Here is a 12,447-nt window from a genome sequence, read left to right as displayed (position 1 = left end):
TTATTTAAAAGATGGGAAGTGGGAGAAAAAATAAGTGAAAAAATATTTTAAGTCTGCTAACCTCTGCTAGCCTCTGCTAACCTCTGCTCTAGACAACTGTCATTTAATATAACAAAAGCATAGTAACTGCTGGGCACAGTGGCACACGCCTGTAATCCCAACAGCTTGAGAGGCTAAGGCAGGAGGATCGCGAGTTCAAAGCCAGCCTCAGCAAAAACGAAGCATTAAGCAAGTCAGTGAGACTCTGTCTCTAAATAAAATACAAAATTGGGCTGGGGATGTGGCTCAGTGGCCCCAAGTTCAATCCCTGGTACCCCCCCCCGCCAAAAAAAATACCACACAGTAATTATACATCAAATGACAACAAATCTATAAAAGAAATATCAGAAAGTGAATTTTATATCCCTCCCAAACTCCATATGTTAGGTTGAAATCCTAACCCCCAGTGTGATGATATTTGAAGTAGATTGGGAGGAAATTAGAACATAAGGGAAAAGACCTCAAGAATGGAATTAGTGCCCTTATAAAAGGGAGCTCAGAGGGTTGGGGTTGTGGCTCAGAGGTAGAGCACCCGACTAGCATGTGTGGGGCACTGGGTTCGATCCTCAGCACCACATAAAAATAAAGATATTGTGTCCATCTATAACTAAAAAAATAAATATTAAAAAAAGAAAAAAGAAAAGGAGGTCAGAGAGCTCTTTCATCCTCTTTCTTCCATGTGTGAACACAGTGAAAAAGTGCCATCTATGAACAAGGAAGCAGGCTCTCACCAGACACAGAATCTGCAGAGGCCTTGATCCTGGACTCCCCATTCTCCAGAACTGTGAGAAATAAATTTCTGTTGTTTACGAGCCACAGTGTACGTATTTTATTGTTTCAGCCCAAATTGAGACAAATAATTTATCTCAGAAGGCAAATCCTGTATTTGATACTGTACTTACTATTTCTAACTAATACTTTTGTGCTTCACAAATACAATAAATAGCCAGTATTAGGCAAACAAACTATCTACAAGGTTCTAGAACTGGAGATATATAGCTCAAGTGGCTTGCCTGGCACATCTGAAGCACTGGGTTTGATCCTCAGAACCACATAAAAAAGAATAAAATAAAGATGTTGTATCCACCTAAAACTAAAAAATAAATATTAAAAAAAAGATTCTAAAATATTTTCTGAATCATTAAAAAAGGGTTAAATACACTTCTAATAATAAATGTATTTTAATACATCACGATTTTTTTGAAATTGGATACACAGATTTTTATCCCCTTGATGGAAAAAGGCTTATAGTGCACATACTTCAAAATCTTCTTTAAGTTTCCCTGAGAGAGTGTATTATAAAAGACATTTAGTCTGTTCAAAAATAAGAGCTGCTCACTACTTGGACTGCAATAATAAAAAGTCTTTAATTAAGCTTTATGTGAATAGCTGAATGTCCAACTACAAACAACTCAAGAGGGTGTTAGCTCCTCAGAAATAAACAATGCTACCAGCATGTGCAACGTGGGCACAATATGTCTATAATCTTGCCTCTTCAAACAAAGTAAATAACACTAGAAAGATAATGAATTTTGAGTATCAGACCCCTGAAACTGTCAGAAATATGAGACAAAAGGAAACAGGTAACAAACTACTATATTCAATTTGTGCTTCAACCCATTTAGAACAATTTTTTGGTACAATTTAGATGCATAGCTTAAAAATTCTATATCAAAAAAGAAATTCAGGAGTTTGTTTGGTTTCATGGAGAACTAGTTCTACTTTCTTAGCAAAGGGAACATTAGTATTTTGAAAACCTTTTGCAATCTCATTTAGAAGTAGTTTATATCAGAAAATATTTAGACTTCATTTGCAGCAATTAATGACAGCAAGTCATAATCATAAAAGTTATTTAATCTCAGTCATTAAGGGCTTACTTTTCCTTCTCTCACTAACTAGGACTTTCAAGATCATTATATTTGGAGGTTCCTCCGACAATATCTTGTGTGACATCACATGCCATATCCAAAACAGGTAGACTAGATGACTTCACAGAAAGATGGCATGATGCAGGAATCCCAGACAGAGATTAAGAGATTAAGCTTTCTTTTCATAAAGATAGTACATAGCTTTCTTGAATGTTCCTGCCAAAATCTCAGCACTTCGTAATGGGGTCTCCTAATGGGAATTATTAGGCAATGACCCAAATACCTTTCAAATGAACTAAGGAACTACTTTCAATAAAAATCAACATAAATGTGTTTTTAAAATAAATAAAACTTCATGATAGACAAATATTTTAAAATATTTCCAGGACTTTCCTTTGTTTCCAAGTCTCTTTGGGGGGAAAAAAAAAACTGAAGAAAAGCAAACAAGAAAACTGACTATCTCTAATCCTGACAGACTATGTAAGACCTGAAGGAAACCCATATGACTGATAGAAACATCCGTACATCACTTGCTGTCCAAAGAATTTAAACATTAAGAAGTTCCTCAATCTCACATGAATGAAATTACTGATAAATATAATGGGCTCCACTTTTTTTGGTGGGGAGGAGGGGGGCTCTACTTTTTAAAAAGAAGAAAGTTTCTTAAAAAGTAGTGGTTTACGACTGGGGCTGTAGGTCAGTGGCAGAGTGCGTGCCTAGCATGCATGAGGCATTGGGTTCGATCCATAGCACCACATAAAATAAACAAATAAAATAAAGGCATTCTGTCCATCTATAAATACAAGAAAAAAAATTTTTTTTAAATGTAGTGGTTTAGTCAAGCATGTAATCCCAGTGGCTCAGGGGGCTGAATCAGAAGAATTCCAAGTTCAAGACAAGCCTCAGCAATTTAGCAAGGCCCTGAGCAACTTAAGGAAACACTGTTTCAAAATAAAAAAACAAAAAAGTGGTTAAGTGCTCCTGGGTTCAGTCCCTGGCACCAAAAAAAGGTAATGATTTACATCACAAAAAAATTCTTTATATCATACAGTGATTCAACTCAAGAATTCTATTAGGTATTTCAGTTCATTTAAAATTTCTTTGTATATGTGGCCTGGGGTTGTGGCTCAGTGGCATAGTGCATGCCTAGCATGTGTGAGGCCCCGGGTTCGGTTTTCAGCACCACATATCAATAAATAAAATAAAGGTCCATTAACAATTAAAATAAATTTCATTATTAAAAAAATTAATTTGTATATGTAAATACATCCATATGCAACTTTGAAAGAGTTCCTCTTATGCCTAAAGCAAGATAAGTACCTTTTAATTTCTACAATTAACAAAAAGCAAACTATCACACTTAACCAGGGTATCCTGCAAAGAAGCTGATCACAGAACTGTGTGCAAAATTCAATTTCTGGACCTACTATGCAAAAAATGCAAACAAAACAAAACAATGAATGGCCATGTCAAAACTAGTTAAAGGCTGAGAGAAAAATCTGCTTAATGAAGCAGACAAGAGGACAGTCCAACTTTTAGAGCACACATAACCAAAACATAAAAGCCTATTGGCTCTGCATGTACAGTTAAGTAAGGGTTATTTCTAATTCTTTGCTGCCATTTCTGTTAAGTAGACAAAAAGAAGACCAAAAAAAGTCATATGTTAATTTCAAAACCAAATTACCCTTAGAAAGAGAAAAGATTGAGAATCAGAGCCAACAATATACCATTAAAAATATAAACATATATAAGGATGCATCTACATGTATGTGTGTGTGTGTATATATCAATCACACATATGCTTTCTGAGAATGGTCTGAAAAGTCAGAAAACGGTTTAAACAGTCAGGAATGAAAAGATAGTTAGCAAGGTATCAGAAATCCAGTAAAATCATAGGAAGGCGCTTACCAGGACAAACAGTGATTTCTTCTGCAGAACTCTCTGGCATAAGGACTAAGCTTCTCTTATTGGTCAAAGCAGCAATGCTGGAAAAGAACCAAACTCCAGGTGAATTCCCAGTAAAATAAATCAGAATACCAGGCCAAAACAACAGTGAGTCATTCACAAAGCCACAAGCAATCTGATACCTGCTGTCTAATACCACAAAGGCACAACAGGGAAGCAAGGAGTCCATAGTGAAAACTCTAGGCCAGAAACAGGGAAAATAAACATGCTTATAACTTGGGTTCCAGCGAAATAACTGAAGGAAAAGAAACCCCCTTTTGGAGTCTTCACAAAGGAAGGTGGAAGGATAAGCATTATCTGCAAATATCACAGAAGACAAAAAATTCCACTTCAACAAAACAATGTCAAAGGTGTTTTATAGCCTCCATTTCAGCCTTCTGAAGGCTAGAGACATGTAAATAGATATTCTCCCGACAGCACATTAACTTTTTCATCACCTCACAGTTACATTTCCTCTTTATCTCAAGATGTAGCTTTCCAAACAACAAAAATGAAATACAATTCCAAACTATCTCACAGCAAAAATCTGTCCATATAAATTCAATCTCTCTTCCAAGGAAAACTTAATTATGAATAGCTTCCCTCATCCAACCTTCTGGTTTTCCCTGCCTGTTCATGGAATGCTAACTCCTCCTGACACAGAAACACATGGCTCAGAGATCTGAGCATCTGAACTACTACTCTCATGCTTCACAGAACTTTATGATTAGTTTGATCAAGTATGCAAGAAGACGCTTAAAAACACAAATTCTCATATCAACCAAGAACCACAAAGAGAGAACAGCCATCACTGACTCAAGATAAATAACTAAATCTTGACAGGAAACCACAAGTGATTTCTCTCTCTAAATAAAACATCTCATAGCATTTGTTACAAACCCAAGCCAGACAGTTTACTCTGCATGTAACATTAGGGTTCTATTCAAAGGGTCCATCACAAAACAATTTGCTGACATTTATAAAATGGGCTAATCAATTTGAAGTCAAACCACATTGCCTGCAATTTCAACTCTCTCCTGGTGACAAAGTGTATAATCATTTATTAAAAACCTACATCTGCTCTGCACAGACTCACCACAATAAAGCAGAAAGGTCTACAGGGAACAGAAGGCCTACTCCAGTTAAAAACACTTCTAAAACTGTCTTAACCACAGGAGAATCAACCAAAGCCATATTCTTCAGCCCAAGAAGAAATACTTAGTACTGTCCACCAAAAGCCTAAGAAAGAACACTACCTACATTACAGCAAATGGCACTGGACCTCAACTTCTATATAGGAGATGACAATCACTTAATACAAAACTATATTCTTGAGAAATTCCCAAAACTCAACTATCAAACAAAGGGAGAAAGTAGTTGGAAAACTGATCCAGTTAATATCACAGTTTATAACCAATCAGTCATCATCCATTTTTAAAATAAGAAGACTTAGAAGGTAACCCTATCAACAAATCAGCAGTAAAAATTAATGGAGGAGGTAATACAAATAAATCCATTTGTAGAAAAGATGAGATACAAACAAATTAAAAGTGGCATAGGATCTATGTGGCCTGAATAATATAATTATAGGCATCAAAGAGGATGTAAGTCTTGAGAGTAGATTTAAAAGATATACAAGGTTTGGAAGTAAGCATAAGAAGAGTAACAAATGGAGAAATAGATAAGAAGAATACAAGGCCCATAAAGACTTCAAATTGGTAAAGGAAGCTAGGGTTAGTTAAGAGAAGCAGGATGACCACTTTTCAGGAGTAAGATAAATGGGATTTATGCCAAAATAACTAGGGTGGACAAGAAAACCTCTAAGATCTCTTCCAGACTCAATATTCTAGGCTTTTATGAGATGAATATTTGAAAACTTGGAGACAGTAATGATTTCTCCTAGTCTGTGCTTATATTATAAAAGAGTTAAAAGTTCCGTAGCAAGTTGTCCAGATGTAGTCTCATTCATGTGGTTCATCTTCTTTATGTTGATACCATCAGAAGAGTCTGGAACTCACAACAACATGCAATCTCACCTTTGTGAGGCAGGTACAGAGTTTCCTTCTTCAGAAGTTTCTTCAACAAATAGCCCTTGGGAAGACTGCAAAGAAATATGTAACATCCTAAATACACAGGCACAGATGAACTGGTTTCTCCTTCTTTAAAAAAAAAAAAAAAAAGAAAGAAAGAAAAGAAAAAAACAGGCCTAGGATGTAGTTTAGTGATAGAGTGCTTGCCTAGCCCATATGAAGTCCTGGTTATATCCCCAGCACAATCCTCGCCTCAAAAATAATAGTAATCGTTCAACATTATCACTCAGCAATAAATATAAAACATTTTTCTTAAGTCATTAAGTTTCAGTAAAAAGAAAACATACCCTGTGGAGATGAAAGACTGGTATTTGAATCAGATCTAGATCACCTACTAACTGTAATTTTGGGTAAGTCATATCTGAATCTCTTTTCTCATCTTAAGTATTAACACAGATTATTATTATGAGAATTAAGCAAGATAATTATGCAATGTACTTTGTAAAATGCAAGACCTACATAAATATTAATTAGTAAGTCGAATGTATTATGATACCAGAAAAACAATTATAAAGCTTTTGTTGTGGGAGGGAAAAATAGAAAAGTCCAGTTTTCAACAGAAATACTGAGCTGGGAAAAACACTGTGACCCATGAAAGCTACCTCTCTGAGCACAGCTAGGACATAACATAGGACATTCCAAAGGGAAAGCTATAAAGATTCTTTTTGCTACAAATCTGCCATTAAGGTATGGCTACCTAACTATAAAGATACCTTTTAAGAAATACAATGGCCAGGTGGGTGGTGCATGCCTGTAATCTTGCTGACTGGAAAGTTGAGGCAGAAGAATCACAAGTTTGGGCCAGCATCAGCAACTTAGTGAAAGCCTATCTCAAAATAAAAAATTTAAAAAAGGCTAGAGATGTAGGTCAGTGGTAAAGTGCCTCTGGGTTCAACCCCTAGTAGACAAAATTCTTCAAAAATAAAGAAACAATAGAAAAAAAAAGCAATGCAATGACTGGGACTGAAATAAGAAAAACACATTTGCATTGACTCATGGTAGAATCAGTGCAAATTATCAACACATTGAATGTTGATGTACAGAAAAAGCAGCTACTTTTACCTTAAGTAGACTTCTGACAAAGTACCTTGTCTGTGAAGCTTCTTCCAGTAGATATAAAGCTACTGGCTGAAGTGTTCAGAGTTTCCTAACAGGATAAATAACCTAAACAAATTAGTCATCTCTCTACCACTTAGGTAAATGATGAAATACACCTTTTTAAAAAGGGAAGGGAGGGCTGGCAATATGGCTCAGTTGCTAGAGTGCTTGCTTTGCATGCACAAGGCCTTGGGTTCAATCCTCAGCACCAAAAAAAAAAAAAAAAAAAAAAAAGTTTCTGGGGAGAGGGTGGCGGTGGGGTAGCTGAATCAAGTCTTAAGTCAAGAAGAAGGCATAGTTGTACAGATCAAGAATGTAGTTATTATGAAAAATGAGCTGATTAAAACTATCAAAAGAACTAAAACAGCAATCAATACTTAGCCTGATTTTGTTTGAACTTACAAGTTCCTTTTTAGAATCTTTAAAAAAAAAAAACAGTGAACACTGACACCTAGTGTCCACTTAATAGAATTTTGCTGACTTAGAATTACTAGATGACTAAGCCCTAAGACTTCAGAAACAATCATTTGAAAAAATCAGTTATAAGACACTTCCATATCCACCTTAGGTTGAACATATCTCCAGCTCTGCCAGTGTAATTGTTTTAAAAATTATTGTTCACCTTTTAAGTGCCAGGCCTATTCATTTTACATCCATTATCCTGAAATCTCCACAAGAACCTTATGAAGCAAAAATTATTATTTTAGAAATGAGGAAAATTAAACTTCAATGTTAAATAATTTGCACAAAATTAGACAACTGATCAAAAGTGGAGCTGGCACTTTCCTGAACCCAAAATCCATGTTTGAACCACTACTGTTATGTCGTTTACATAAATGATCATCTTCCCAACCATTTCAACAAGAAATCCCAAGAATGTATTCATTTGAGTAAACTATTTTAATTTCTAAAGTTATACCTTAAATGGAACTCAACTGAATTTAGCTGTACAGTGAGGTTCTTTTAGAATATGAAAATAAGATAGCAAAATGTGCAACCAAATTTGATTAGACTACCTAAATCTAAATAAAGTGAACAGGAAAATGTAGAAATAAAGCTCTAAAGAATCTGTGGCCTAATCAAGATATTGCATTTTATACTTAAAGAAATAAGTTACAGGAATGGGATAGTTTGATTGAAACTTAAAAAAGAAAAATCCAAAGATCAAACTCAAGTAATGTTTTCAACACCATGGCCCGGGAAATGAAAATGAATTAAACCATCAGCCAGTCATCACAGAAATGGCCTCTGTTGGAAGGCAATGATCGCTTATCAGGTCTTTCCATAGACTAGTTAAACCATCTCTTCAAGTTTCCATTTTCTGATTATTATTTCAGCTTTCTAGATACATTCATCATAGAAAGAGGTACAATATATGGTGGATCTGAGTAGTCTGGTCACTAAAAATGTCTTTATTCCATAAGAAATGTGTCATTTGGTGTATATACATCAGCTTGAAGTTTGGCTAAGTAACAGTCACAACTCCACACAATGTGGTAATTTCTGGAAATAAGTTCCAGCACCTAGACTGAAAAATTAAGGATCAGACTCTGAAAAGTAGTGACCACATCAACATCTCCCTGCCATAATGCCACTGAGGTGACCTCTTATCTTCATTAACAATTTTCCTTGTCGAAGCAATGCCAGAAACGAGCAATAATCTGATTATAAAGTTTTAATAACTTTCATTACAGACTATGCCATTTGACCAAAGGTAAATGTTTTTTCTGAGTCTCAATTCCTGAGACTCTCTTGCTATCTCTATCAGCTAAAGAGTTACACAAATGGGCAACTCCAACAAAGTCATGTTCAACAGAAATTATAAACACCCAAATTCCTTATACACACAATTCCTGAAAGCAAGAGATCAGGATAAAAGGGAAAATTATGAATATAATATTTTCATTATTTGCCTGTATAATCAGTAAGTTTGTTTTATTTTTTTAAATGTTAGCATGGCTGTAGTGAACCATGTATTTTCATATACTGCTAGAGCGAGGAAATACAAATTTGAACAATCTTTCTGAAAAGCAATGTGGCAATAAATAGCGAGTCTGTATGTTCACAATTCTTTTTTTTTAAACAAATAATGCAATTTTTTTCATATTTATTTTTTAGTTGTAGTTGAACACATTACCTTATTTCACTTATTTATTTTTATGTGGTGCTGAGGCTCAAACTCAGGGTCTCTCACGTGCAAGGTGAACACTCTATTGCTGAGCCACAACCCAAGCCCCCTTCTTTAATATAGTATTTTTCTGGCTCCCTATACCCAAGGGCACTGACTTTGAATGAAGAAAAGTTTCACACAGATCTAAGTTTCACACAACCAAAATATCCAGTGATTAAAAAATTTTTAAAAATATATAAAAATAAAATCTAGGGGGCTGGGGTTGTGGCTCAGAGGTAGAGTGCTCGCCTAGCATACATGAGGCACTGGGTTCGATCCTCAGCACCACATAAAGTAAAATAAAGATATTGTGTCCACCTATGACTAAAAAATATATATATATATATATATATTTTTTTTAATGAAATCTAGGCTGGGCATCATGGCACCACCTGTAATCCTAGCAGCTCAGGAGGCTAAGGCAGGAGGACAGCAAGTTCAAAGCCAGCCTCAGCAATTTAGTGAGGCCCTAAGCAACTTACTGAGACCCTGTCTCCAAATAAAAACTAAAAAAGAGCTGAGGATGTGGCTCAGTGATTAAGTACCCCTAGGTGCAATCCCTGGTACCAAAAAAAAAAAAAGGAAAAACTATAGATAATTTTAATATAAGAAAATGATTACATTCGTATTGTAAGTTAAAAATTCAATAATGTACTAACATAAGGGCTGGGAGTATAAGCTCAGAGGCAGAGTGCTTGCCTAGCAGGTATGAAGCCCTGGGTTTAATCCCCAACACTGCAAAAAAGAAAAAAGGAAAAAAGACTACATTGAAATACCTTTTTCATCTCTCAGATTGGCAATGTTCAAGAAGTCTGATAATGCTATACTGGTATGGGTACAAAGAAACTATATTCATACATTGCTGGTGGTCGTGTAAATGTATACAACTTCTAAGGAGGAAAGTTTGACAATATCTAACAAAATTATAAATGCAGATATCCTTTGATCTACCAGCTATATCAACATGAGATTATCCTACAAATATCTCCCATGTGGATGAAATGTTTAAGAAAAATCACTGCAGTGCTGTTTGTAATAGGAAATATTGGAAGAACTTAAATGTTCACTAATAGACCATTATTGGATAAAACAAACTATGATTAATTCACACATGGTATATTCCACATCCAAAAAGAAAAAAGATTAACAAATGAAGAAATTCATTATGTACTATTATAACACAATCTCATAGATATTAAATTTAAAAGGCAAGGGCAGAATAAAGTGTTTAGTATGCTATTGTTTGTGTAAAAACAGTGGGGAAAAGAATATGTATAACACTTATGGTATATAAATTCCTTGGAAGGATGTACCAGAAACTAGTAACACAGATTGAGTCCAGAGAGGAGAAATGGTTGGCTGGAGGGTAGAGACAAGATTTTTAAATTTTTGAATTTTTGTCCCTGTGAATATTACCTAGTCAAAAGTAGCTTTTTAGAAATAAAATTTTTAAATAATAATAAATTATGATATACCCATATGATAGAAGGTTTTCAAGTGTATTTAATAAATAGGAAAAGACCTAGAATAAACCATAAGGTGGGGGAAAGGAAAAAAGTTTATACTGAACAGTCTTCATTTTGTTCAAAAATTAAGTGGAAAATTATATTTTATATGTATAGAAATAGTGATGATTGCCTGTTGGTAGTGGAATTATAAGTAATTCTTTATATTCTGTACTTTACTAATTTTCTTTAGAGAGCATGTATTACTTTAATCATTGGAGGGAACGACAAAAAATACAAAAAGCTAAAATAATCCTTGTTTAATCTGTGAATAAATCATCCTTAATTACAGCATCACTGACCCTTACCTGACCATGACTGGTTGTTGGTTCTTCCTCCAACAAAAGTTTCTGTTTCAAGCTTTTAATTGGGCTTTCTTGGAAATCCTTGGGTTTTGAGTGCCAGACAGATGCCCTAGACTCCTGCCTCTCCTCTGTGTCTTCATCTCCCATATCTTCTGAGATGCCTTCATTTTTTTCACTAGCCTGATCTCCTTGGCCACATTCATTCTGGATCAGAGAAGGAGGGCTAGGTAACACTGGTTCCCCAAACCCTTTTTTTTTTAAAAGCTGCCTCTGAGCCATTTTTAAGCTCTTTTGATAAACCTCCAACTGGCAGAGAATGACCTTGGTATATTGATTAGGGTCTACTCCAGCAGGGCAGAATGGAATACCCCAGAAGTAGTGCACATTTCCCCCAGTGTCCTGAAGAACTTTGGCATCTGCTGGGGTAGGCAGACAGTGCCTAGATGTGTCCCCCCTACCCTGGGCAGCTTTGAGAAAAGCACAACCCCTCCCAGTACTTTCCTGTGGCTTCCCACACTTTGTGTGCTCAGCCAAGTGGCCAGTACATCTGTCAAAACATTTAACGTTCTCATTCTCAAACACTGGCTGGCTTGACTGGTCCCAGCTTCCTGAGCTGCCAGAGACCGGCTCCTCTTCAGTGTTTTCAGTGTGGTCCCAAGGCTCCTCTCTTTCCTCAGCCTCGTTTCCCTGACTGATATGTGAGCCTTTAAACAGTGATGGAGGTACCAGCTGCCATATGCCTGTAGGTATTTGAGAAAAAGTAGGGCTAAGGACAAACTTTTTAATTAAGAGGGGGTTGGTAAGCTATCACTTACCAAGAATTATAAAATGTGGGTAAGAAAAGCTCTTCTTTGGGTTTAACCAAAGGTTGGATTTTCCTTGGAGATAAAAGTACATTGGATATTAGTGAGATCTCAACTACTTTCTGTTTGAACCTCTTTAACATCACCAAAGGGATTTTGGGCATTTCTACTCTCAAAATGAGATCCCTGTGATACGGTTATAGTTGATGAGTAGAAGGAACCAGAACATGCCTTCAGTGGTCCCAGAGTCTGTGGTTTTCTCTTGGTGGGACTGTGAAGATGGTCCAGTGGCCAGAGGTCGAGATCTGGTAGCAGAGGCATCAGAAGGCCGGCAAGTCTGAAACAAGTGATCCCACACCAGACCAAGTTTATTATTAAAACAGCTATATATGAAGAGTCACAGGAAGGACAATAAGGGGAAGCCACTGCCCCTAGGAGTTTTTCTTCTCCAACATGTAGATGCTCAATTCAAATGAATTCCATAACATGTACTGAATGCCTATGTGCAAAGTGCTATACTAGATCACTATACTATTCCCTTTTCAAATACGAGGGGCGAATGGCATAAATGATGGCTTGGGCTGGATGCAGTGGCACATGCCTACAGTTCCAGCTACTTGGGAGA

At 36.0% G+C, this 12,447-nt stretch overlaps 1 protein-coding gene across 3 annotated transcripts in view; it reads right to left on the bottom strand.

The window, feature by feature from the left end:
* Uimc1 (ubiquitin interaction motif containing 1) overlaps positions 1-12,447 on the bottom strand; it is a 122,875-nt gene that overhangs the window by 44,523 nt on the left and 65,905 nt on the right. For 2 of the 3 annotated variants that reach the window (XM_077797080.1, XM_077797083.1), the window contains exons 5-8: positions 12,054-12,159; positions 11,023-11,759; positions 5,888-5,952; positions 3,816-3,892 (exon numbers count right to left, since the gene is read on the bottom strand). In XM_077797080.1, coding sequence (XP_077653206.1) covers positions 3,816-3,892; positions 5,888-5,952; positions 11,023-11,759; positions 12,054-12,159 — 985 coding nt within the window. The remainder of the gene's footprint in view (positions 1-3,815; positions 3,893-5,887; positions 5,953-11,022; positions 11,760-12,053; positions 12,160-12,447) is intronic. The other variant, XM_077797086.1, reaches the window with a different exon arrangement.

This window comes from Urocitellus parryii, chromosome 1 (genome assembly GCF_045843805.1).
Source record: "Urocitellus parryii isolate mUroPar1 chromosome 1, mUroPar1.hap1, whole genome shotgun sequence".
NCBI lineage: Eukaryota > Metazoa > Chordata > Mammalia > Rodentia > Sciuridae > Urocitellus > Urocitellus parryii.
The sequence above is the reverse complement of the archived record's forward strand: the minus strand, read 5'-3'. Positions and strand labels throughout refer to the sequence as shown.